The sequence below is a fragment of the Mus caroli genome, chromosome 6, assembly GCF_900094665.2.
Source record: "Mus caroli chromosome 6, CAROLI_EIJ_v1.1, whole genome shotgun sequence".
Taxonomy (NCBI): domain Eukaryota; kingdom Metazoa; phylum Chordata; class Mammalia; order Rodentia; family Muridae; genus Mus; species Mus caroli.
Window position 1 is genome coordinate 24,384,209 of NC_034575.1, and position 26,141 is coordinate 24,410,349.

General features: G+C 44.3%; 2 protein-coding genes across 6 annotated transcripts in view; one reads left to right on the forward strand and one right to left on the reverse strand.

Moving 5' to 3' along the window:
- Irf5 (interferon regulatory factor 5) overlaps positions 1-8,730 on the forward strand; it is a 15,778-nt gene extending 7,048 nt beyond the window's left edge. For 2 of the 4 annotated variants that reach the window (XM_021164059.1, XM_029478371.1), the window contains exons 3-9: positions 955-1,144; positions 1,541-1,599; positions 2,104-2,137; positions 2,314-2,571; positions 2,785-3,177; positions 3,264-3,382; positions 3,599-4,394. In XM_021164059.1, coding sequence (XP_021019718.1) covers positions 955-1,144; positions 1,541-1,599; positions 2,104-2,137; positions 2,314-2,571; positions 2,785-3,177; positions 3,264-3,382; positions 3,599-3,844 — 1,299 coding nt within the window. In that variant the 3' untranslated portion in view covers positions 3,845-4,394. Of the gene's footprint in view, positions 1-954; positions 1,145-1,540; positions 1,600-2,103; positions 2,138-2,313; positions 2,572-2,784; positions 3,178-3,263; positions 3,383-3,598; positions 4,395-8,477 lie in introns of those variants that run through there. The other 2 variants (XM_021164060.1, XM_029478372.1) reach the window with 2 other exon arrangements.
- Positions 7,652-26,141, reverse strand: part of Tnpo3 (transportin 3) — a 70,682-nt gene continuing 52,192 nt past the window's right edge. The window contains exons 17-23 of one of the 2 annotated variants that reach the window (XM_021164057.2): positions 25,688-25,804; positions 23,797-23,891; positions 22,036-22,192; positions 21,671-21,838; positions 18,742-18,854; positions 10,123-10,220; positions 7,652-8,727 (exon numbers count right to left, since the gene is read on the reverse strand). In XM_021164057.2, the coding sequence (XP_021019716.1) occupies positions 10,160-10,220; positions 18,742-18,854; positions 21,671-21,838; positions 22,036-22,192; positions 23,797-23,891; positions 25,688-25,804 (711 nt within the window). In that variant the 3' untranslated portion in view covers positions 7,652-8,727; positions 10,123-10,159. The remainder of the gene's footprint in view (positions 8,728-10,122; positions 10,221-18,741; positions 18,855-21,670; positions 21,839-22,035; positions 22,193-23,796; positions 23,892-25,687; positions 25,805-26,141) is intronic. The other variant, XM_021164058.2, reaches the window with a different exon arrangement.

Below are 26,141 nucleotides of genomic sequence, written 5' to 3' on the forward strand. Positions count from 1 at the left end.
AAAAAAAAAAAAAAAAAAAAAAAAAAAAAAGAAATCTTTAAAAGAAAGATTAAGTTACTAGTTTAAAGAGAAGAAACACTTATAATCCTGACATCACCAAATTACCATGCAAAAATAACAAGATCAATTAGGGGTGAGGGTCAGAGGTTAGGAGGCTGTGCTTAGCAAGCCTGAGGCTCTGTTCCATCCTTAACACAACAGCAACAACAACAACAATAATAACAATAATGTTGATGATAGCTGGACTGGAGGCTTGGGCCCTATAATCCCAGCACTTGGGAGATGGAGACAAGTGGATTGATCAAGAGTTCAAGGCCATCCTTGCCCATTTAGCAAGTTTGCAACCAGCCTGGGTTACATTAGGCACGGTCTCAAAAGAGAAAAGGAATAAGGAGGAGAGGGAGAGGGAGAGGGTCCGGGTGGGGGTGGGGGTGGGGGTGAGGAGGAGGAGGAGGAGGAGGGGGAGGAAGAGGAGGAAGAGGAGGAGGAGAAAACAACAACAAAGCAGCAAGAATAATACTGATCACTGACGCATACGTGCATGTGGGTACAGTTCCGAGTACCTTAAAGATGTTGGCTCCTTGAGTCTTCTCTGGTACGGTCAAGGAGGATCCAAAACAGAGGCAGCTTGATTTGGTCTGCCTGGCCTCAAACACAGCCTGGCTCCAAGTCACAAGCTCTCCTCTCTACGTTTTTTTTTTTTTTTTTTTTCTCGTGTTCCTTTGAGATTGTACCTGTTTGCCCTCCTAGCAGCAGTGAGTAGAATTCATTGAGTTTGTCTGAACTGTGAGGGTTGGACAAGATCTGGTCTTATCCACCTAATGAGCCTGTCTGGCAAGGCTTAGCCTGGTGGCCAAAATTCTTAGCATTGACTCCTATAGGACAAGAGAGTTGCTAGGGCCTCGGTGACAGTTAAGGTCCCCTGTAATGTGCAGTCCTCTTTTCCTTCCATAGGCCTGGGCTAAAGAGACAGGGAAGTACACTGAGGGGGTGGATGAGGCTGACCCAGCCAAGTGGAAGGCCAACCTGCGCTGTGCCCTTAACAAAAGCCGTGACTTCCAGCTGTTCTATGATGGCCCTCGAGACATGCCACCTCAGCCCTACAAGATCTACGAGGTCTGCTCCAATGGCCCTGCTCCCACAGGTATAATGCCTGGCCCTGTGTGACCACCTGGAAAGCTATGAACTCTGGGTACAGGAAAGTCCAAAGACCTTCCAGCCATGGGCTCCAGGGTGGGCTTCAGGGGCTGTGCTAGGTCATGATCGCAAGGCTCCTGTGAGTATCCGGGAGTGGGGCAAGGGCTCCAGGCGCTTCTTTCTTACCACTGCCCTTGCTCTGGGCTCTTGGCTTCAGGGGAGGCCTTTGCCTGCTGCTTCTTGATGCCAGCTCTTTGACCCACGCATATGTGGGCAGCTTCATGGGTGATGTGGAGCCCCAGGAGTTTGGATAACCTCTGGCTGCCCAGATGGAGCTACAGCCTGCCCTGGCTCCCGTTTTATCACTGACTTCCTACCTTGCTCTCTCTCCCTCGACACGCAGAGAGCCAACCCACTGATGATTACGGTCTGGGAGAAGAGGAGGAGGAGGAAGAGGAAGAGGTGTGTGGGGATGAGTGGCGGGAAGGGGCTGCATTCCCCAAGCGCCTGTATTCAGTCAGCTCTGATGAGGCTGACCTCGGTGGGCTTTGCTGCCCTACCCTCTCTTCAGGATTGAACACCCACTTCCTCTTGTGGCCCATTGTCCTCCACATCTCTTCTTTGGTCACATTTCATCCTTTGATGGCTCTGAAAGGAACGGAGTGGCCATCTTGTCCCTCCTAGGGCTTTATTGATGCATACTGTGTCACATGTCTGCCTGACTGCCACAACAGTTGGGCTTGGTGGGTACTACTGCCTGCAGAATGCACATTTGGAAATGGGGACATCCACAGCTTTCATGACCTGTTGAGGATGGCAGATCTGGGACCAGCAGTGGAGGCTGGCCTTCACTGAGCTGAGGCTAAGGGATTGCCTTTTATTTGTTGAGCACTGTTTCCTCAGGATCAGACCAATTTAATAACCTGTCCTCCCTTCTGTCCTCCTCTGCCCGTGTTTTCCCTTCAGCTCCAGAGAATGCTACCAGGCCTGAGCATCACAGGTGGGGCTGGGTGGTGGTGTGGTTGGGGGGTGGGTTGTAACATAAGAAGTGATGGGTATTCTAGGTACTTGAGAGGGCACTGAGAGAGAGGCTGTGGGAGGCAAGTCTCGGAGTCAGGCCTGGGATATAGTTCTTAGAGGTGGCTTTAGCAGCTGTATCCACCCCATTCTCTGCAGACCCTGCGCTACCTGGGCCTCCCATCGCACCCTATTCCTTACCCAAAGAAGACACCAAGTGGCCACCTGCTCTCCAGCCACCTGTAGGGCTGGGTCCCCCTGTCCCAGACCCAAATCTAATGGCCCCTCCCTCTGGAAATCCTGCTGGCTTCAGGCAGCTTCTCCCTGAGGTCCTGGAGCCTGGACCTCTGGCTTCCAGCCAGCCCCCTACAGAACCACTCTTGCCTGACCTGCTGATCAGCCCCCACATGTTGCCTTGTAAGGACCTTGACAAGCCAGGCGGGTTGTCAGGGCAGAGTCGTGGGGATGGGGCAGGGTTGCACGGGAGGAGGATGGTGAAGAAAATAAGCTTTTAGGCCAGTCTTCCTGGTCAAGGCTGAACTGGGGAGGCTGGGGAAGTTGGGCCTACCACCTGGCTGCTGAGTAGCTGTGAGGCTCACAGCCAGGGCAACCTGACTCTCTGCTCCACAGTGACAGACCTAGAGATCAAGTTCCAGTACCGGGGACGCGCACCCCGGACCCTCACCATCAGCAACCCACAAGGCTGCAGGCTCTTCTACAGCCAGCTAGAGGCTACCCAGGAGCAAGTGGAACTCTTTGGCCCTGTGACCCTGGAGCAAGTGCGCTTCCCTAGCCCGGAGGACATCCCCAGTGACAAGCAGCGTTTCTATACGAACCAGCTGCTAGATGTCCTGGACCGTGGGCTTATCCTGCAGCTGCAGGGCCAGGACCTGTACGCCATCCGTCTGTGCCAGTGTAAGGTGTTCTGGAGTGGGCCCTGCGCCTTGGCCCATGGCTCCTGCCCCAACCCCATTCAGCGGGAAGTCAAGACGAAGCTCTTTAGCCTAGAGCAGTTTCTCAATGGTGAGGTCTGTTCTGTGCTGCTCCTGGCTGCCCCTCCCTCGGGATTGGGTTGTAGCCTCTAACTAAAGGCCTTCGTCTCGATGCAGAGCTCATCCTGTTCCAGAGGGGCCAGGCTAACACCCCACCTCCTTTTGAGATCTTCTTTTGCTTTGGAGAAGAATGGCCTGATGTCAAACCCCGAGAGAAGAAGCTCATTACTGTACAGGTGTGTTCCTAGCCCCCTCTGATGTAGCCTGAATGTTAGGAGACAGGGGGCTGGGCCCTTGACCCAGGGTGGACGTGGAGCCCCCCGGGCCATGAGGACTTGGTTGCTAGGGCTGGAGGAGACTGTCTACCATCTGCTTCTGGATATCTTCATGCCCAGTTGGGTTGATCCGCCCTGCCACAATTCTCCTTGTCCTGTCTCCCCTTTGCTTCCCAGGTGGTACCCGTTGCAGCCCGGTTGCTGCTGGAGATGTTCTCAGGGGAGCTTTCTTGGTCGGCAGACAGCATCCGACTGCAGATCTCAAACCCGGATCTCAAAGACCACATGGTAGAGCAGTTTAAAGAGCTTCATCACCTCTGGCAGTCCCAGCAGCGATTGCAGCCCATGGTCCAGGCCCCTCCTGTGGCAGGCCTCGATGCGAGCCAGGGGCCCTGGCCCATGCACCCAGTTGGCATGCAATAATGAGGGTACAGATAGTGGCTGACTTGGACCTCCTGGGACAGCCACGTAGACTGATATAAGCAATGTGGTGGCCCCAGCAGGCCTGGCTGGCTGCAGGGTTCTGAGTCTCCTGGAAGCAGAGTCGGGGTAACAAGAACATAGAAGAGAGGCCTGAGGTTACATTTCCCCTAAACATTTTCTATTTGAGCACCACCTTCTGGTGATTTCTCTAATATGCCTGGCTGGGAAGAAATGAAGCCAGCAGCCCCAGTGGGAGGGAAGGAACATCACTAGCCTGAGGCCTTCAAAACACGGAGTCCAATTACCCCAGGGTAGCCAACTTTTAAGGTTGCCCCAATTCTTCCAGCAAAACCTGCCAAGGAGTGTTGTGGGGCTTTCTGCAGAGAATAGGCCTGATTTAGGGGTCCCCTAGTTTGAACCTTTCCCCTCATCCTTATGACAAGGATTTCGCCAGGCACTGGGGCTTATAGCCACCCTCCTTCAGAGTCTGAGATGCTGGGACAGAAAGTAGAATTTAATATATTTTTGGATTAATAAATGTTAAAAACCAGATCTGCCCATTTATTGACTGTTTCCAGTGCCAGTGGCTTCTGTTGTACTGGCCTGTTCAGTTGCCAGTCGCCTGGCCCCAGCACAGTTCGGCAGTGGTGCCTGGCACAGGAGTTGGGGAGGCCCCGCCTTCCTGTCAGTGAGTCAGCTGGGCCTTCACACTCACCTGGCTGGCTTTGCTTTCAAGGAGGAAGCAGACGGAGACAAATGTGGAATTCTGAATGTGTGCTGTCTAAAAACTGTCCAAACCTCCCCAGAAGAGAATGAGAAATAATAGAAAAAGAAGAGAATGAAGAAATAGCCACACTTCAGGCCATCAAAACCTGGGGTTTTGAAAGTTTTAATTTTTTTTTTTTTAGACCAGACTGGCCTTAAACTTGTGGCATTAACCAAAGCTGTCTTTGAACTCCTGATCCTCTCTCCTTGCCTCGGCCTCCTAAGTGTTGGGATAATATATTAGCCTAAGTGTAGTAGAGTGCTTGCGTAACAATGCCCAAGGCCATAGGTTTGATTCCCTATAACAAACATTCAAAACAAAAAAGGTTTAGCTGGGTGTGGTGGCTCACGTCTGTAATCTCAGCACAAGGGAGGCTAAAACAGAAAGCTTAGCAGTTCAAAGCCAGCCCAGAATGGCAGCCTACAGTAAGAGATGAACATGTTTAAAAAACAAATCTTGTCTTCTTGAATGTGCTACTAATATTAGGTTATTACATGCAAATTGGTGGCTCATCATTGGAAACTGGCTCAGGAGTAATATTCTAGTCCAAATAATTGTTTTATCTTTTTGGGTTTTTTTTTTGGGGGTACGGGGACGGAGGTGGTGGTGGTGGTGGCGGCAAGGTCTGTTATGCAGCCCTGGCTCTCTGTAGACCAGGCTAGTTTTGAACTCAGGAGATATATCTGCCTCTGCTTCCTGTGATGGGGTTAAAGATATGTGCCAACATGCCTGAGACATTTATCTTTTTATGATGGAAGACTTTATACATTTGTGAGAAGAGAAAAATAATGGTATGAAAACCTCTGTCCCTGTTTTAAAGATTATCATCTGACTGCAATCTTTCTCATTGCAGCTCCTGTCCAGGCTCCCTACCGTGGTTATTTTGAAGTAAATACTAGAAATAGCATTTCATGTATATTCTCCTAAAACCATTCCCCACTCCCCCGCCCTAGGGGGATGCTCGAAGGTTGTGATCTACCACTGAGCTAAATCCCCAGCTACTAAAGAAAAAATTATTTTTCCTTTAAAGAAAAAAAAAATTGTCTTATCAAGTATCCACTTTATGAGGCTCTTAAGAGAGATGTCAATAAATATGCTTCCAAGATCCAACTTTGGATTCCTAGCCCATGTTACAAAAATAAATAAATAAAATGAAAGAAAGGAAGGAAGGAAGAAGGAAGGAAAAGAGAGAAAAGAAAGAAAGGTTGGGCACTAAGGTATATGTTGTCATTAGGAAGCAGAGCAAGGGAATTCCTGAATCTCACTGGTCCAGGCTCTATGATAACTTGTCTCAGAGAATTAAGGAGACTGCCCAGCACTGGCCTCCATGCAATGAAAAGCTAGTGCTGGTCACACTTCTCTGTTTCTTAGGTACTGGTAAAAATGCCAGGGATACTTAGGAATGTCTTACCAATAGAGCCTACTCTCAAATGTGATTTTTGTTAACCCGACAGGTAAAAACATACCACCTCATTCCTATTCTCTCTCTTGAGCGAGGGCGAGCAGCTTTTCGAATGGTTACACGGTCTATGACGACTTTAAAAAGTTAAATGGAACTGGTGAGCCAGCTACATAAAGCTCGCCATGCAAGCCCCACCCTGAGTTTGACCTCTGGAAACTGCAGATGCTTGTGTCCCCCTATCATACACACACAATAAGTAGCTTAAAAAGTAAAAACCAGGGTTGGGGATGTACACTCAGCTGTAGGATGTGTGCTTCTGTGGGAAGCCTTGAGTGGCAGCTCCAGCTGTCAGCAGTCAATAAAAACAGCTCAGATGTGGGGCACACACAGACCGAACAGACTCCCGGCACCTTGAGGGGATAAGGATGACAACTGGGTCAAAGTCACTGCTAGCTATCGAGACTCTGTCTCAAAGCAGAAGCTGTCACCTTCCAGTAAACACTTCAGTTTTGGGAAAGCTTCTAAAATAAGAACATTCTTGCATACGTCACACTATTTCTAACTACATAATATTAACTCCTTGCTTTGTTTGGATTTTGTTTTTTCAGACAGGTTTTCTCTGTGTAGCACTGGGTGTCCTAGAACTCACTCTATAAATGACAAGGCTGGCCTCCCAAGAACTGGGATTGAAGGTGTGAGCCACTACCTCCTAGCTAGGATTTCGTTATTTTTAAACACTCTCCCACTCTCTGGGACTCGGGATCCCATCCAAGATCCTATATTTGGTTGTTTTTACCTCCTGGTCTATGTGGTTTTGATAGTAAAGAAGGCCACAGAAATGTCCCTCCTTTGTGCATGTCTCTCCCTCCCGTGCAAATGTGCATAGAACAGCCACATCCTCAGCTTATGTGCACTTGCACACGTGTGTGACACACAGCTCACTCCCACTGAGGTTGGGTGGAAGGTGAGATGCAGCTGGAGGAGCTTCCAACAGGATGCAGATCAGCAGCTCCTTGTAGCGTTTGCTTTTTCTCTGTCTGACCCAGTTCCTGAAGGACACGGAGGCTTACGTATTTATGAACTAATGCCTAGGCCATCTGCTAGGCTTATTTCACAATAAGCGCGTAACTCTTTTTTTTTTTTTTTTTTTGATTTTTTGAGACAGGGTTTCTCTGTGTAGCCCTGGCTGTCCTGGCNCTCACTTTGTAGACCAGGCTGGCCTCGAACTCAGAAATCCGCCTGCCTCTGCCTCCCGAGTGCTGGGATTAAAGGCGTGCGCCACCACGCCCGGCTGCGCGTAACTCTTATTAACCCAATCACACTATTCTATGTCTGCCATGGAGCTGGTTACTTCTCAGTTTCATACGTCCAACTTCCTCCACATCTCAGTGGCTAATCTCTCAGGCTGACTCTTTCCAAGTTCCTATCTCTCTGCTGGGTATCCCACCTGCCTTGCTGTGGGCTGCTTAGCCCTTTATGGATCTCTTTACACAGCGAGCAAGAGATTATTCCTACAAGATACATCTTTTTAAGCTCTCTGCTCAGACGCCTTTTAGGTTCCATGAAAGCTGATTTCATAGGTGGATCAGCCAAGTCATTGCTGAACAGTGAGTAGTGAAGGGAAATAAAAACACTGGTAAAATTTTAAAAATTGGTTTTTATTTTTTTCTTTTTTCTGTTTTTTTTTTGTTTGTTTGTTTGTTTTTTTGGTGCTGTTGATTTATTCATAAGATGGCTGGCTACACCACAGGACAGAACAGTGCCCTTGAAGGCAATTAATTTTCACACTTTTTTTTTAGCAAAATACAGGTAGCCCTGTAAATACATTCCCTCCATACTCTCACCCTCTTTTTTATCCCCTCCCACCCCATGTTTGTGGATGAATAATTCACTAAAGAGAGAGAGAGAGAGAGAGAGAGAGAGAGAGCAAGGTTTAATCTATATTTGTCCTCTCCACCCACCTGTTTTGGCTTTTCTCCCCAAGGCTGATGACGAAGGCCCGTGAACTGGGTTGGACTTAGCAACTCAATAGGATCAGGGTTGGGCTCTACATTAAAAGCAACTTTGACCCTGGCTAGTCCTGACTATAATCCCTAACCATGATATAAGCAGACCAGGCTCCCTGTCTGGACATTTCTAAAGGTGGAACAGTTGGGGGGGGGGTGCGTTTCCTCTATTTACCTGTGTGTAAAGGAAGGAGAGCAGAGGAGAGGTGACCCTACCTCTTTAATTCCAACTGTAACTATGTTACTTACTCACATTCCCGAGTTTCCCTAAGGTAATGTGTCTGTCTCACTGTCATGTCTCAGTGTGTGCACTGCATGCTGGTGTGTGTCTATCATGTGTGTGCATCATCTGCTACCAGGTGCATATTTCAGTTCTGGTGTCATCTCAGCTTTCCTTTTTTTTTTTTTTTAACATTTTCTTTCTTTTTTTAACTTTTCTTAAATTATTTTTCCTTTTAGAAAGAAGTTCACCAGGAAACTAGTTCCCCTCCCACCACGTCGGACAGGCTCCAGCCATCCTTAAAAACCGCGCTGTTTCTCCCTCACATCCCAAACAGGGACTCCTTAGGATGCCTTGGAGGGTGAGGTCTCTCCCCGTGTGGCAGGACGGTCTGGTGCTAGTGAAGGCCCCTCTGCCACAACAGAGGTTTCTGATTGTGGGACACGGTCTGGGTTGTTTTCTTCCTGTCTTCTAATAAAAAAGACATTCCTGACAAAAGAGAAGAGAGAGTCTAATGAGCTCCAGAGGAGAGTGAGCAGGGTGAGAGCCAGCGAGAAGGCAGTGCTGTGCACTCCGTTACAGAACGCTGGTCAACAAACAAGCACAACCAAACTGGCTTTTTCCAATGTGCAATTCCAAGGTAACATTCACTTCGCTGAAACACTGCCTGCAGCATGGCTCCTGTGCAGAGCTGCAGGCACTCAGGATGATGGAAAGGTTGGGAGGAAGCCAACACAATGCAAAACCATCAGAAAAGCTCGACTTTAGTCTGTTAGTAAATACTGAGTTTTCATGTAAGATTTAATGCTGAAAGAACACTCTGTTTACTGACAATGGTTTAACAAGCACTGATCTAGACTCTATGGAAGAGTGCTACATAGACGTGCCATCTATTACAATGGCTAAAAGTGAGGATTCTGTTACCAGAACACCCGAATACCCTAGTTTCTAACTGCAACAAATTGTTAAACATCTTTGACCTTCGATTTTCTTCTCTGTAACTGAGTATAGTTAACAGAAAGCTGCAGAAGAGTCTCTTGGTTAACACACAAGGAATGGAACCTGACCTTAGTTAAGGGCTTGATGAACATTAGCTGTGAACATCTACAGTTGCCTGCACGCAAACCCCGACACCCTCAGATGATACCACTCATAAAGAGCCAGCATTTAGTACACTTCTGGGTGTGGTAAGAAGACACTACTGAACATCACCATGACCTATTAATGCACCTATTACAGAAACCACCAGTAAGTGCCACAGATTCTGAACATTGCCTATTAGGACAATAAATTCTCCTTAAGATGTTAAAGGCAGGCTTAGAGAACTACCTTTCTTTACTTAGAGTAGAGAACTACTTTCTTCACTACCACCCAGTCGGCACTCCTCTCCACACAAAGGAGCTTCCTCCTTTGCTTCAGATCAGAAGGGACAGCATGGAGAAAGTTGGCCATAAGAAGACAGCTGAAGGAACATCTCCCTGGCATTTCAATCATAAAAGCAGTAAGAATAAACTGCTTGCATATTGATTCTGGCAAGTCTGTCTGAGAAGAAACGTGTCAGGAATTATGGTCGCCATTGTTCTCAGCAAAGTAGCAGAGGCTAAAAGTACTGATGTGATTGTTCCCAAGCACATCAGAGCATCTGTGTGAAGATGTTTTTTGATGCACTCGACACCAGTTACCTTCTATGGGGTAGAAAATGGCATCCAGGTACACTGATGATCAGCTTGCTCTGACACGAGACAATTCAGGTGCTCAGTATTTCAGCCGCTGAGATAGCTGAACACTAAGTTCTTCCTTGATTTGAGCTATGGGCTTTAAACATATTCCCAGTCTCGAACCTCCCCAAGAGCCCAGAGAGAACCAGAAGTAGACACAACTCACCTGGATGACAGGCACAGAGCAGGAGTGTGAGCTTGAGCTATCGAAACAACCTGGTGAAGTCTCTCAAGGCCCAGCAAACTTGCTTACATTCCTCGGCACTAGAAGAGAAAAGGTGGATGGGTGGTTCTTGGCTAAAGACAGGAGAGCTAACATGCTGGGGAGACACACCAAAGAGGCTTCAAACTCTGCTGGAAATGACTTTCATCCACTCATGGCTCTGTGTGAGATCTTCCCAGAACTCAGGGCAAAAAGTAAGTATTATAAATGAAGATAATTATGTGCTTATTGGTTCTGAAGGAATGGGCTCGGAGACAAACTGTTTAGGGCTGATTTCTAGCTCTTGTGTTCTTGGGCAAGACACCAATCTCTGCCTTAGTCTCCTCATCTACTTAGATCTCCTTATCAACTTCATGTTACTCAGAGGATCAAACCCATTCCTATAAAACATTTATGACAAAGGGGCAGTGAGCAAAAGTGACTCAGAAGGTGTGAGTGTCTATAGTAATACCCGACATTCCTGACACCAGGAGAAGAAATCCAGATGCCCTCAAAGGAAGGATGGCCAGCAGGTCCCATAAGGCTCGGAACATTTAGTTCTGTGCGCATGGCTCACTTAGGTCCCGAGCTTTCCGTTTTCCTGCTGTGACAGATTCTGTTTACAAAGCCTTGTCTGGTAACTAGTCTGTCAGTCACTGATTTTCTAGCTGAACAGGCTGCTCAGGATTTCCTCTTGGGGGAGGAGGAGATAGAAAAGGGTTAACACACACAGAAATGGAGAATGAATAAGCAGAACCTGGTTCTCAGCGAATGCTGAGATGTCCAGTTATTATGGAAGTAATGCACATCTGACTCCATTTTTTCAAAGTTCCCTTTGTCTGAAACCCACTTAGAAACCAATTGAGAAATTTAATTCTTCTGGTTATCTACCTGACAGGCTAGCTAACTGAACTCCGGGCTAAGCAAAAGCAAATGGAAAAGGCACTTCCTCGCTCTCTCCTGACAAGGCCAGCCAATAGCCTAGAACTCAAACTTCCAAGAAAGCAGACTTGCAATCCTGTGCTGGTTAAACACCCGAGGGAGTAACTGTTAAGAGCTATCCAACAGAAAAGTGTCAAAATGCCTATCTACCAAATCATTCAACAAATATAAAGGTCCAAAATAATGATGAAAAACCTTGTCTGGGATTCCAGGAGTTGATGATAGGGTATTTTCTTTTAGGTTTTCCCCACCATAAATATGTAATGGATCAACTATACCCTCCATCTGAGCTATATCCCTGGTACTTAACAAGCTTTACTAACAATGCTACATTTTTGAGTCTATTTCTAAGTAAACCATGTACTAAATAAGGAAGCAGCCAAGTATGTGTGCAAGCTCATGCTATTCATGTTCCCACTGCCAGTATGGAGGGCAAGCAGCCTAGCACAGGCTGGTGTGTCGTGTGATATTACAAAGAACTAAGAGGCCCACGATTCATTTATTATCCTAATATCCTACATGTTTGAAATTGTACCCCTTTTGAGATCTTTACAATTAAACCTAGATGGACAAATACCCCCGTCTCTAGCCTCTTTTCTGAGAGTAAGAAGAAGAGCCCTGAAATTAAATTGTTGAGCGTGGTGGTGATTGCCCTTAGTCCCAATGCGTGTGAGGCAGAGACAGGAGGATCTCCATGAGTTTGAGGCTAGCCTTACCTACATAGCAAGTCCTAGGCCAGTCATGGCTACATAGGGAGACCCTGCCTCAAAAAACCAAAACCAACCAACCAACCAAACCCCCAAATAAGTTAAGTAAGTACATAGGATTCAAATATAAGAGAACTGTGGTGAATAGCAAAGTTAAGTGTTGTGGTTTAAGTAAGTCTGGCCCCTATAGGCTCATATAGTTCAATGCCTAACCACCAGTGGGTGGATCTGTTTGAAAGGATTAGAAGGATTAGGAGGCATGGCCTTGTGGGAGGAAGTGTGTTATGGGGTGAGGGTGGGGGCGAGCAATTTTGAGGTTTCAAAAATCCCATTCAAGGTCCAGGCTTTCTCTCCCTGCTGCCTGTGAATAAGGATGTAAAGTTCTCAGCTCCAGAGCCATGCCTGTATACATGCTACTATGCTCCCTGTGGTGTTTGAACAAGAATGTCCCCTATAGACTCATATACTTGAATGCTCACTATTTGAAAGGATGAGAAGAATTAAGAGCTGCGGCCTTGTTAGAGGAAGGGTGTCAGTGGGGATGGGCTCTGAGGTTTCAAAGCCCATGTCAAGTGCAGCATGTTTGCCTCTCTCTGCTTATGGATCAGGATGTAGAACTCTCAGCTGATTCTCCAGCACCATACCTGCTTACATAATGCCATTCTCCCCACCTCCATGATAATGAACTAACCTCTGAAACTGTAAGCCATCCAGCAAGTAAACGCTTTAAAAAAAAAAAAAAGAATTGTCTCGGTCATGGTGTCTTTTCGCAGCTATAGAGTAGTACCGGGGAGTGGGGCACTGCTGTGATAGGTGTAACCTTAGTTGGAAGGATATGGAAGACTCTGGGACTTGGAAGACGAAAATTGGTCGGACACTTTAAGCAGGGCTTACTGGGCCATCGTAGCAGGAATGTGGAAGACAGTTGAGAGAAATGTAGACTATGTCAGCGGGGCTCAAGAGGCTTCAGAGGAGGAGAGTATTAAATGGCCTAAAGACTGCTCTTGCGATACGTTGGTTAAGAATGGGTCTATTTTCTTCCCTTGTCCAAAAAAGTCTGCCTGAGATGAAATTGGGGAGTTTTGGATTATCAGCAAAATTACTATTGACTCTGTGAGGTGGTGATCAGTGGTCCCCCTTATGCAGAGGACAAAAGGGAGAAGCAGAAAGTGTAAAGGAGCGAAGTCCAGTGCTCAAGAGATAAAAGGTTTAAAGAAAAACCTGATGCTAAACGGAATAAAGGGAGTGGTGACCTCAGGACAAGAGCCCACCCAGCTAAGCTTCCAACCTGGGAAAAGAAATTAAAGAAAAGCTTTAGCACTGAAGGAAACCATCAACAGAAAGCTGATACAAATGCATTTGAATTAGGGAATCAATTACCAGCCCCAGCTAGCAACAGAACTTGGCAGCTTCAACCACCACTTTTGAGTCTAAAGCTGGATCTGGCTTTAGACTCAAGGATACAAGATGGGGTTGTGGAATCTTCCTCCTCAGTTAAGAAAAGCCATCGAGGCCGGGCATCTGTGAGGAGTGTCCCTGAGAGGCCACTGCTTGGGGCTGTGGAGGTGAAGCATGGAATGTGTTGGAGACCCCAAGATATTGGAGATGTCAGAGTCAGGTGATACCTGCTGAGGAAAACTGCTAACAGGGTCCACACCTGGAATCACGGAGGGAGGGAGGGAGGGAGGGAGGGAGAATGGGAGGGAGAGTTTGCAATCAACTAAGCTAAAAGGAACTGGAGATCTGAAGAGTGCTTTGACATCTGACATGCAGATGAATAATTTGAGTTTGCCCAGCTGCTTTTTGGTCGCGCTTTAGTCCAGTATTTCCTCACAGTGCTCCTCTTCCTCCCTTCTGGAACAGTAATGCATATCCTGTGCCACTCAATTCTGTTAGTGTATGTGATCTGCCTTTTCATCTTGATTTTATGAGGGGTTACAGTTAAGAGACTGCCACGAGTCTCAGAAGAAATTCTGGACTTGTAAGCAGTCTATGAAGACTTGTCAACAGTTGGTGAAAGACTATGGGGACTTTAGAAGTTGAACTGAATGCATTTTTTTACACTATGATATGGTTAATAGGCCAATGGGGCCCACGTGATAATGGGCCTTCTGAAACTGTAAGCAAGTCCCAAATTAAATGCTTTTCTTTATATGAGTTCATTGATCAGAACAGTGACTATGACAGTAAGAGTGGCCTAGGTATCTAATTACCTCCACTTTTGTCCCCAATCCTACCAGTGACTGACCTATGTGGTCCAGCTAATTCTGAACTTAAATGTCCTTGGTGGGTAAGCCCACAAAAAAGCATCTTAAAAGTCAGTCCCTTTTCTTATCTCTGTTCTCACAGCACCGCAGCACTGACTAGTCTCTGGTCCCTGATTTTACTATTACTTTTCTAGGTTCCATTTTCTATATTCTAGTCCCATAATTCAAATTATTCTCTCAAATAAGTTTATGGTCACTCTTCCTCAAGATGTAATCCTTTTATCTGGTGTCTTGGTAGGTAATGACAACCTGAGCATCGAGATACTCCATCTGGTTTCTCGTTCCACTACCAACACTCTCCATGTTCAGCACCATTTTTTTTTTAGCTTTCACATGTCATGGTAGGCAGTCACAGTAAGATGGAAAAGTTGGAAATAATGGCAGGATTTCTTCTAGTCTTCATTAATCTGAGCTAGTGGCAGGTTACTATGTTTTTAGACTCAGCTTTCTTCAATTTGACCAACTTAAAAAGCTGGGGAATTAATTACTAACACCATTTGAAAAACAGGCTGAAACTTGCTACAATGAAGCTGAACCAGTTCACCCTCCCTGTTAAGGTGGCAAACAAAACAGCATGTTGAGGCAAGAGTTAGAGGACCTTAAAACCGAAAGGGAGACTGAGTCATGCACAGTTCAAGGGTTGCACACACTAGAGAATTACTAAGAGGTGAGCAATCCAAACCTCTTTTTAGCTCCATACAGCCTCTTAATATTTACACACACACACACACACACACACACACACAATCTGCCACAGCCTGCTCTGGGAGCTACAGAACTTGTTTGGCAATGAAGGTCAAGGCTACTTGGTTCAATCCCCTTCTCACTGATCAAGGATCAAGAATATGGTTATTCTCAATGTTGCTTTACTGAGGGCCTTTCCCTTGACCTTTTCTTGAATAAGAATGTTGCTTGTGACCTTGATCTCAGATGTATTCATTACTCTATTCATTATACACAAGCCCCATCAAGAGCATTTGGGCCTGTGGAGGCATATTCCAAAATGTGTGGGTGGCTTCTGTACAGTTGGCGAGAGACATGCCCGAGCTAGTTTTGCAAATAGGCAATGACATTCTGGAAGCTTCTTTTCCAAACAAACAAAAAAAAAGAGTTAACTTCACGGATCATCTATTACGTGTAGGAGCTTTGGGATACTGTTTGGCATCTGTTAATAGCCTTATGAGGTAGTACTAACCCTATTTGCAAATGAATTAGCTGAAATTAAAAGTAACAGCATAAAGGCAAGATTCAAACTGACAGTCTCTGCAAGATTCTCCCTAGGCTTCCAATTGCTTCAAGGATGTCAGAGTCAACAGATCATGGTTTCTGTTGACCAGTACATTCTAGCAAAGGGCAACAGAAGCAGTGAGAAGCAATTTTCAACTGAGACTGCATGAAGGCTACATACCACTCCCACAGGAAAGTATCTATGACAGAAAATCAAATCATTTCATAAGGTTACCCGAGTCCATAGATTCTTACCAGGGCAGGGAACCCCCACTTTGGATAAATGTACCACAAAAGCCAGTAACCATGCTAATTTTCAGCCATCCATGTAGGTTGATACAAAGTTAAAATATCAGTTCTAGGGCATGACTATTAGCAACTTAGTAAGCTACAAAATAACAGCACTCTTTCTCTTCTTTTTCCCAATTTTTAGTTAAAGACAAAAATCTCACATTATAGAATAGGCTGAGCTGAAACTACCTATGTAGCCCAGATTGGCCTTGAACTTAAATGATCCTCCTGCCTCAGCACCCCCACTCCCTTTTAAGCCCAAGTCTCATGTAGCTTAAGTTGGCCCTGAACTTCCTATGTGGATGAGGATACCTTAAATGTGTCACCTTTGTATTTCCATCTTCCCAGAGCTAGACTTACAGACATTAAGCCACCATACCCAGCTCAAAAGACTTGATGTTGTTAAGGTTGCCTTATCAGTAACACCCAAAGAAGCCTACTGGGTTAAGTGTAGTAATCATCAAGCCTGCGACTTTATTACAGAAAGTCAAGAAAGATTTCTATAATTTATATGGAATCTCAAGATACTCCAAGGATCCAAAACAGTCTTTAAAACGCACAAAAAATTGGAGGTCTCAAAATTCTGGATTTCAAAATTTATGATATTGCCACAGTAATCAAAATAGCACGATACTGATATAAAGCCATCTATAAATCAGTGAAGCAGAGAGCCTAGAAGCAAATCTTCATTTACTCCTAACAAAGTGCTAAGACCATTAAAAGAGAAGGCCCGGGCACTGTAAAGAAAACTGAAGTTGCCAAGCAGTGGTGGTGCATGCCTTAATCCCAGCACTTGGGAGGCAGATCTCTGTGAGTTTTCGGCCAGTCTGTTCTGCACAACAAGTCATAGGACATTCAGGGCTACACCAAGAAACTCTGTCTTGGAACAACAACAAAAGAACAATGAAAAACATTCCCTAACAAAGCTGAAGGAAGGGAGGAGGATAAATCTAATAATATAACTTCACACAAAACCTAGGGGGACTTTTTTTTTTTTTTTTTTAATAATTCTGGGTCTAGCAATTCTTGGGTAGGATAAAATCAAATATCTTGGTTAGGATAAACAAACATAAAATGAATAAATTAAACTATGTTAAAATTAAAACTTGAAGAACACAGCAAAACAAGTCAGCGACAGAATACTTGCAAGACACATGTAATATCCTAGGTTCTATCCCTAGCACTGCAAAGATTCAAACCTGAACATGCATGAACATGCATGTCTTCACTGGGCATCAAAGGACACAACCAACAGAGCTCAAAGATTCAAACCTGAACATGCATGTCTTCACTGGGCATCAAAGGACACAACCAACAGAGCTCAAAGGAATGAGAAGAGATCTCACTGCACATCTTGCATCTAGTAGGGATACAGAAGCAATTCCCCCAACCCAACAACACATAGCTGGGCATGATGCCTTACATCGTTAATCCTAGCAGAGAGGCCACAGTGGGAGGATCACCATGGCCAGTAAGCTGTAGCCAGCCTGTGTTACATAGTAGGATCTTGTCTCAAAAAAGTCAAAAATAATCACAAAAAGGTTTATGGGACTTAAGACAGTTTTTAAAGATACAAATATTCAATAAGCAAACGAAATACTAGCTCCTACTAGGTTTGAACTGCTGGAGTGGCTACTATCAAGAGCCAGGAGACACAGAGAAACTCTGTCTCAAAACAATCAAACAAAAGGCCCACAATAAAACACTTTGCTGGGTGGTGGTGGTGGCACATGCTTTTAATCCCAGTACTTGAGAGGCTGAGGCAGGTAGATCTCTGAGTTCCAGGCCACCCTGGTCTACAGAGTTCTAGTACTGCCAGAGCTACACAGAAAAACCCTGCCTTGGTGAAAAATAAAATTACTTTTAGTAATATCATTATTATTGTTGTTATTATTATTAGTAGTGCTGGGATTAAAGGTCTTTGTCGCTACACTGGGCTCACATCTTCATGTTTTAGGAGGTATGTGTAAAAACAGCATCCATGTTTATAGCAATGTTTTTTTATACCAGCATGGTTCACAGTAGACAAGAAGAGAAGCAATGTGCACTAACAAAAAAATAAAACGGGTATATACACTCACAATGGCTGAGGTTAATTGTTAGCTTGACAGGCTCTAGAATCACCTGAGACAACTCTCTGGGCATATGTGTAAAGTTTTTAAGCTGGGTTAACCAAAGTGGGGAAACCCACCCTAAATGTGGCTGAATACAAAAGAAAACCAGCTAAATACCAGCATTCAACTCTTTCTGCTTCCTGACTGCAAGTGAAATATACCCAGCTTCGCCGCCTCAGGCTCCTACACCATAACTTTCCTTCCAGGTTCCAGAGCTATGATTAGTTTGTGAGCTGCCTAGGATGGAGCTACGGTTTTAACTTGCTCTAGAAGAGCAGCAAACATTCTTCTAGATCCCCAGCCTTTTAAAGTACACAGTGTACTCTCATCCTGGCCCTTCCTGTTGTCTCTGCTTCCTGGCCACCACGAGGTAAGCAACTCTGTTCTCCTATGTCCGTCCAACATGATGTTCCTTCCTCATTGTGGACAAAAGTAAAGTAAAATAAAGGTGCGTGTCACCTTGCCTGGCTCGTACAACTTCTCATCTAGCACATGTATTTCTTTTTTGGTGACTATTCACTAGTGTAGACATCTGATGAATTACTTCACCATTCTCTATTGGTGGATAGTTACTGTATTTCCAGGTTTCTTCCCCTGACACTATCGACCTTGCCACACAGCACTGCACCACCCATACATACACATACAGTAAAATCAAAGAGTAGAAGCCTGTGCTTAACACTTAGCCAAGATTTTAAAAGTTCTACCTACCAGAGAAAGGTTAACAGTTATAAACTACAAAGGAAGATACTGCCATGATGTTCCCTGTCTCTCTGTCCTTCTCTGTACCCCCTCTATCTCTGCCTCTACTCCCTTCTTAAGCCCCATAATAAACTTCATTTTATACTAAAAAAAAGTTATTGCCATGAATACTATGTGGAAACCACAAAGCATGTGCACGCGCATACACAGAGCATGGTGGTGTTGCTATCCATTGACATTCTATGCCAACTGAGGGAACTCAAATCTAAGCAGACACGTTTTCTACATAACACAGCCACTGTCTTCTATTCACAAGGCCCCAGGATCACTCACCTAGTGACTTGCTTGTGGAAATCTGTAAGTTGTTTATGTGTCACTGTGACAGCTCCCACTGTTGTCTCTTTTGGCAAACCTTTCAAGGAATTCTCGAGCCACCGACAGAAAGTCTGTATAGAGAAATTGAACGAGAGTTTTAAGATTACTTATCTTGCTCCCTAAAGATACCAACCAACTCCACAGAGTTCCCTTTAGTTGGACTAAATAAAATTAACAAACTACTATCTTAGGCCTTCAGACATTCTTGAGTTGAGGAACTCTGCAAATGCAGATCTAGCTTCTCTCCAGAGAGGCACAAGGCAGCCATATCTTCCAAGTGAAGCCTCTTCAGGATCAGACTCTTGGTCTATTCCTAAAACTGCTGTGTACCAGAAAACTCTTGAGCTTAAAGGCCAAAAGCAATTCAAAGTAAATATCTGGACACCAGAGAGACCAAGGAAAACAGAGATGGTAAGAAAGGTGGTGCTAGCATGTTCCTGCTCTAACTTTGAGAAGACTGGAAGAACTAAGAAAAGATCAAATCAAAGGGTAAAGACCTGAAGGAACACTTGTGGGTGTTATAGACAAGCCGGATAGGTATCATTGGAAATATGGATGAGTGTCCCACAGTGTATGGCCTAATTTATTGTATGTGTATGTATGGGTGGGTATTTTGCCTACATACATGTCTGTGTAACACATGAGCACAGTGCTCTATGGGGCCAGAAAAGGGTGTCAGATCCCCTGGAACTAGAATTACAGATGAGCTACCATGTGGATACTGGGAATTAAACCCAGGCCCTCTGGAAGAACAGCCAGGGTTCTTAACTGCTGAGCCATCTCTCTAGCTTAGATTTAAAATAGTGAGAACAAGTCAGGCACAGAGACCCATGTCATTAATCCCAGCACTTGGAAGATAGATGCAGGAGAATTGAGAAATTCTGACAAAGTTGTGTAACATAGGGAATTCCAGACTAGCCTGGACTATATAGTCAGATCCTGTCTTAAGAAAAATAAATTAAATCTCAACAACACACACACACTGACACACATACACACCTTACTCACACTGTCTCTGTGACAGGGCCTAAACATAAACCTTTGGCTGCCCTGAAACCCTCTATACAATTAGGCTGGCCTCAAACCTCTAAGTGATCCTCCTGCCTCTGGCTCCTAAGTGCTGAGATTAGCTGGGATTACAGGTGTGTGTAATTATGTACCTGTATTATTTATTTTATTTTTGTTTTTTCTTTTTCCAAGACAAGGTCTCTCTGTATAGCCCTGGCTGTCCTGGAACTCACTCTGTAGACCAGGCTGGCCTCGAACTCAGAAAGCAGCCTGCCTTTGCTTCCCAAGTGCTGGGATTAAAGGCATGCCCCACCACTGCCTGGCTATTTTTTGGTTTTTCAAGACAGGGTTTCTCTTGTAGCCCTGGATGTCCTGAATCTCAGAAATATGCTTGCCTCTGCCTCCTGGATGCTGGGATTAAAGGCATTTGTCACCATAGAAAAATAAAGAATTTGGAATTCAATGTTTTGGTTTTTTTTCCTTTATAAGTCTTCATAATGGTACCATGGCCTAAATGGACCTCTTACTTGGGGTATCTCTATGTATGTATGTATGTATGTATGTATGTATGTATGTATGTATCTATCTATCTATCTATCTATCTATCTATCTATCTATCTATCTTTTGCTACTAGTGTAAATTGTGATAACATGCTAAAATTTCATAGTTAACTAAATTTGACTTGCCTAAACCATGCATTTAAAAAGTTCCTTTAAACCATGGCTATATTGGTAGTGATCACACAGAAACACTTTGTCATCTACACACACTCACACACACACACCCTTTATATTTGTTCTATTACTTCCTGGGAAGAGTCATAGATGTGTGATAGATCTGGGTCAGTTGATATAGAAAGCATACATATGAGTTAATATACATATGATATGACTTTAGACTCCAGTTTCCTTGTACTGTCTGTCTCTGAACATATACACTGAGCAAATAATAATGGCAACTATAGGTACCATTATGTATTTTTATTATTTACTTATTGGTTCTGGAAGACAGTTTTATGTATACTTTCCTAAATGGCTTACATATTAACATTAAAATTATAAATCATATTTTTTCAAAAATAACTCATAGGTTATTATGCTGTGTCACTATGCTTAGGGTTCTGACATGATAGCTGCAGAGATGACTCTGGTTTGGTTCCCAGCACTCACTCACACAGCAGCCCAGTTCCAAGGGAATTAACGCCCTCTTCAGACTTCTACTGCAGGTACTAGACACATGTGTTGTTTATATACGTGCAGGAATTCACATATACCCATGAAATAAAAATAAATTAAAACTTTTTACGTAATATACACAGTAACATTTATGACTATGTGGCTAGTATTGAAATCACTTGAAGAAAGAGAAGGTCAGCTGTCTGTACTTTTTAAATATTCAACTGGAAAAAGGACACGGTCAAATAGACCCAAAGGGGAACTCAATCCAGGTGTATATACTGTGGTTTACTTTTAATATTTGTATTCACTAATGTAGAGTCCACTACAGATTCCAGAGTGACTGTACACTGAATAATCTAACTGGATATAACTAATATGCAGGTATCTCTCACAAATGTACAGATTTCCCACAGACTAGACACAAGTGAGTGAGCCCAAAGCCTGGAACTTACTTCTGGTGATATACATTATGAACCTCACAGCAATGACAAGACAAACTTTCAAGAACCCCATGATGAAATAATTACTGGCTTTCTATGGGCTCCTTTACTTTGAAATGGAGCTTAGCAATATATTTGGTTCCAAGAACATACACAGTATAGCTGGTTCAAAGTTAGGGCAATTTCAAGGAAGCAAAGCTTATTAGGCTTGGGACCTATAGAATAGATCTATAAGGTATCTACCTTATGAAGAGCCTTACCGGTCTGTCAACCTGCATGATCTCCCAGAGCACTTCAGCCACGTCGGGTAGGGTGTAGGGGGGAAGACAAAAGCAGCATGTGTGGAGCAGCTGGCTGACAAGTTGCTGGCCAAGCTGGCTCATCACCTGTCCAATTAGTTCCTTCCGCAATTCAAAATCTTCTTCATGCTGTAAGAAAACAGGTAACTAGAAGTAAAGATGGCTGAATGTTCCTTTGTACAGCCTACAGCACTTGACAGATACATGAGATCTACAAGTCAGTAACTTGATGATCAGTGGCCGATCCCTTATAGGTCAACTAAAACAAATCAAGAACACAAACAAGAGAAAAGGCCATGGAGTAGAAAAGGTATGTTTATACTCACATCATTGGCTACTCCTGTGTGGATGAGGTCTCGCAGGAATCTCATGACACTGGAATTGGCATCTCGGTGGTCCAAGGTGGTTGATGCAATGGCCCACTGTAAGATTGGGATGACAACCTGGCTCCTCAGCAAGGTGACAGGGCTTCGCTGAATAAATCTAGTATGTGAGAGGAGATTAGGTATTAACAACAAGATTAGGCTACAAAAGCTGGCTGCTAGGAATAATAGGGAAGGAGGCTAAAATAGACCACTGAATACTTTTAATAACATTATAATGGTAAGTAGTCATTGGACCCTTCTGAAAACCCAGAATGTACAACATCAAAAGTGAATCCCAATGTCCACCCTAGACTTTGATTTCAATAATACATAAATGTGGGAGAATGAATTTTAATAAATGGGCCACTCTGGAAGAGTGTGTGTGTGTGTGTGTACATACTGGGGCAACAAAACGAACAGATAAACCTTTTCACTGAATTGTGCTGTGAACTCTTATTTATAAAAAGGTGTTGGGGGCAGTGAAATGGTTAATCTCAATTTCAACTCAATGAGATCTATAATCACCTGGGAGACAGGATTCTGGGCATTCCTGTGAGGGATTATCTTGATTAGGTTAACTGAGGTGGGAAGACCCACACACTGTGGGTGGCACCACTCTTTGGGTTGGGATCTTGGGCTGCATAAAAAGGAGAAAGTCATCTAAGCACGAATTCACTGCTCTCTGCTATGTGTCATGGATGCAGTGAGACCAGCTGCTTCAAGCTCCTACTGCTCTAACTTCCCCTCCATGACAGACTATAACAAACTGTATGCAAAATACACCCTTTCTTCCTTCGTCTGCTTGCCAGGGGGAGCGTGATTAAGATAGTCAGAGCAAGCTGGGCACGGTGGTGCACAACTTTAATTCCAGCAAGCAGATCTCAGCTAGCCTGGTCTGCACAGTGAAGTTTTAGGCCAGTCAGGGACACACAGAGAGACCCTGTCTTTAAACAAACCAACCAATCAACAACAAACTCGGCACTTATTGGTTATAAGATATGATTTTATATGAGGGATGAACAGCTTCTCCAAGAAGTAGTTAGAAAGAAGTGAAGTCATGAGATACTACTGGGAATGATCTGGGTGTGCTGCCTCGTCTATGTCAACTTGACACAAGCTAGAGACCTCAGAAGAAGGAGTCGCAACTCAGAAAATGCCTCCATAAGATCAAGCTGTAGGCAAACCTGTAGAGCATTTTCTTAATTAGTGACTGATGTTGGAGGGCCCAGCCTATGGAGGGTGGGGCCATCCCTTGCCTAACAGTCCTGGGATCTATAAGAAAGCAAGCTGAACAAGCCATGAAAGGCAAGTCAATGAGCATTTCTCTACATTAACGTCTGCCCTCGCACTGCTTTTGATAATGAACTGTGCTATGGAACGTCTTCTCCAAGTTGCTTTTGGTCATGGTGTTTCATCACAGCAATGGTACCCCTAAGACATTAAGCACTATGTTTTATTTCATTTGATGGTGAGTTTTGAGCCCAGAGTTTTCAATGACACATTTCTAGCCCGCCTAAATACATTCTTATCTTGTGAATATTCCTTTCCTCTGCTCCCACCCAATACCTCCATTCTGTACTGACAAAAAGATTATGAATCACTAATACACTTTTCCCAATGACCTCATTTAATAGGAAAATAATAACAAAATGCCAGATGTCAAAGTGAAGGAGTAACAAGGGATGAGCAATTAACATAAAAAGTCTTGTTCTTCGGACTTACCGGGTGGCTAACCTGAATAGGTCATCTACAGTGTCAGGGTGATTTTGGAGGCCATTCTGCTGTTCTAGGAGCTGAAAGGTGGGGATGCATAGCGCCTAGAATGGAACAGTAATTTCAAAACAAATGCTTATACATAAATGTCACACTATTCAGACTTGCCAAACACTACAGCAAATACAAAGAGTAGAAGAAGCACAATGACAAGACCTTAGTAATGAGTAAATTAGGGGAAGAGAACCCTTGCCTCATTCATAAAACACATTCTTGTGTTTTTTAAAAGAAACAAAACCAAAACCAGAAAAGGTTCCCGAATCAGGGCCTGAAGAAGGAGACACCTCAGTGGGGAAGAGCATTTGCTATGCACACATGAGGAACTGAGTCTGGGTCTCCTTTACCTGAATTGGCGGGCACAGACAAGCAGATCCTAAGCGCTTCCTAGCCAGCCAGACTTGTGGGAAAAGTGAGCTTCTGTTTCAGTGAGAGGCCCTGTCTCAAGGCAACAGACAGAGATCTACTCTGGTCTCCAAATGTGTGCTCCAGTGCACACACCTACACATGCAAGCATGTGTGCACATAGTGATATGTATACCACACACACAACACACATTGTACACACACAACACACTTCAGAAAGAGATGAAAAGTACAGCTTTCAGTTGATCATAGCAAACAGACTGAATCACTGACTGACAATGATTGTGTCCAGTCTCCCCTTTTAAGATCTATTTATTTTAGACTATGGTATCAAAGAACTCCTGAAACTGGAGTCACAGTATACCCAGGTTGGTCTCAAAAAGTCACAGTAATCCTCTTGCTTCAGCTTCCTTAAAGAGATTACAGCCATGAGCTGTCTGTCATGTTTGAGTACTTCATAGACTTTCTCAAAGCTTGTCTGTATGGATGTGAAGGTGCTAGTCAGATGGCGACCTAAGTTAGGTGTGCATCCTCACTTTCCACCTTGTCTGTGATGGAGTCTCTTTTTCTGCTTGCACAAACCATCCTGTTCTGAGATCTTCAATTCCCACAGGACCACTGCATGAGATCACAGATGTCTGCACTAATGTGTCTGGCAGGAAATACAAATGTATGCTACTGCTTTTATTACTTGGGACCTGAGAATTGAAATTCAAGTCCCTGTGCCTTTGAGAAAATATTTTGTTATGTAGCTCAGACTGGCTTCCAACTCACAAAATGCCTCACAAAATGAGACACCATACTTGGCAAAGAAATGAAAACTTAAAGTTTTTTCCTTCCAAAGCATTTATGTGTATTGAGTGTTTTGTCTGCATGTTCTGTATGTACACCCTCCATGTCTTTGGAGGTCAGATCTATAGATGGCTGTAAGCCATGTGGATGTTGGCAACCAAACTCAGGTCCTCTGAAAGAACAGCAAGTGCTCTTACCCTCTGGGCCATCTCTTAAGCCCAGCATTAGTAAAGATGCTGTACATATGCACTAGATGTAGTCTAGTCACCAAACCCGATATCTGAGTTTGATCTTCTGACCTACGTGATGGAAGGAGAGAACCAAATCCTACAAGTTGTCTTCTGACTTCCACACTCTGAGGTGGTATGTTTGCCCCACAACCCAGCAAATGTAGGAAGAAATGAAAAGGCCAGACACAGTGGTGAAGGCTTGTAATCCTAATACTTAGAAGGTAGAGGCAAGAAGATCTCTGGATTTAAGACCAATCTGGTCTACAGAGTAGTTCCAGGCAGACAGTGAGACCCTGTCTAAAATAAATAAATAGAAAGAAGAGAAACAATCACCAAGTGTCTATCTCCCTGATATTAGAAAATCAACATGCTGTGCTTGTGACAGGAATAAAGAAGACACAACAAAGGCATCCATGTCCTCAAGGCCTGGCCTGTTCTCTCCAAGGACAACACACCTGGAGCATGTCTAATAACCCCTGCCGACAGCCTTCTTCCATGCCGTACTCATCCACAAGGATACTGCCAAGGTAGAGGAAACAGGAATGCTGATGTACATGGTACACATTCACCATCTGCAACAAGAAATCACCCAATCAACTTCATGCCTCACCCTTCACAAAATATCTGAAGTACAAGAATCAGTCTCCAAGAAGAAATTCAGATAGGGCTTTTCTCTTAAAGGCAAAGTAGTACATTTTGTTGGAACACATTGTGAAACACAAGGATCTATTTCTTAACTTTCAAGTTTTCTCTTTAAAGACTTCTTTCGGGCTGGTGAGATGGCTCAGTGGGTAAGAGCACCCGACTGCTCTTCCGAAGGTCCGGAGTTCAAATCCCAGCAACCACATGGTGGCTCACAACCATCCGTAATGAGATCTGACTCCCTCTTCTGGAGTGTCTGAAGACAGC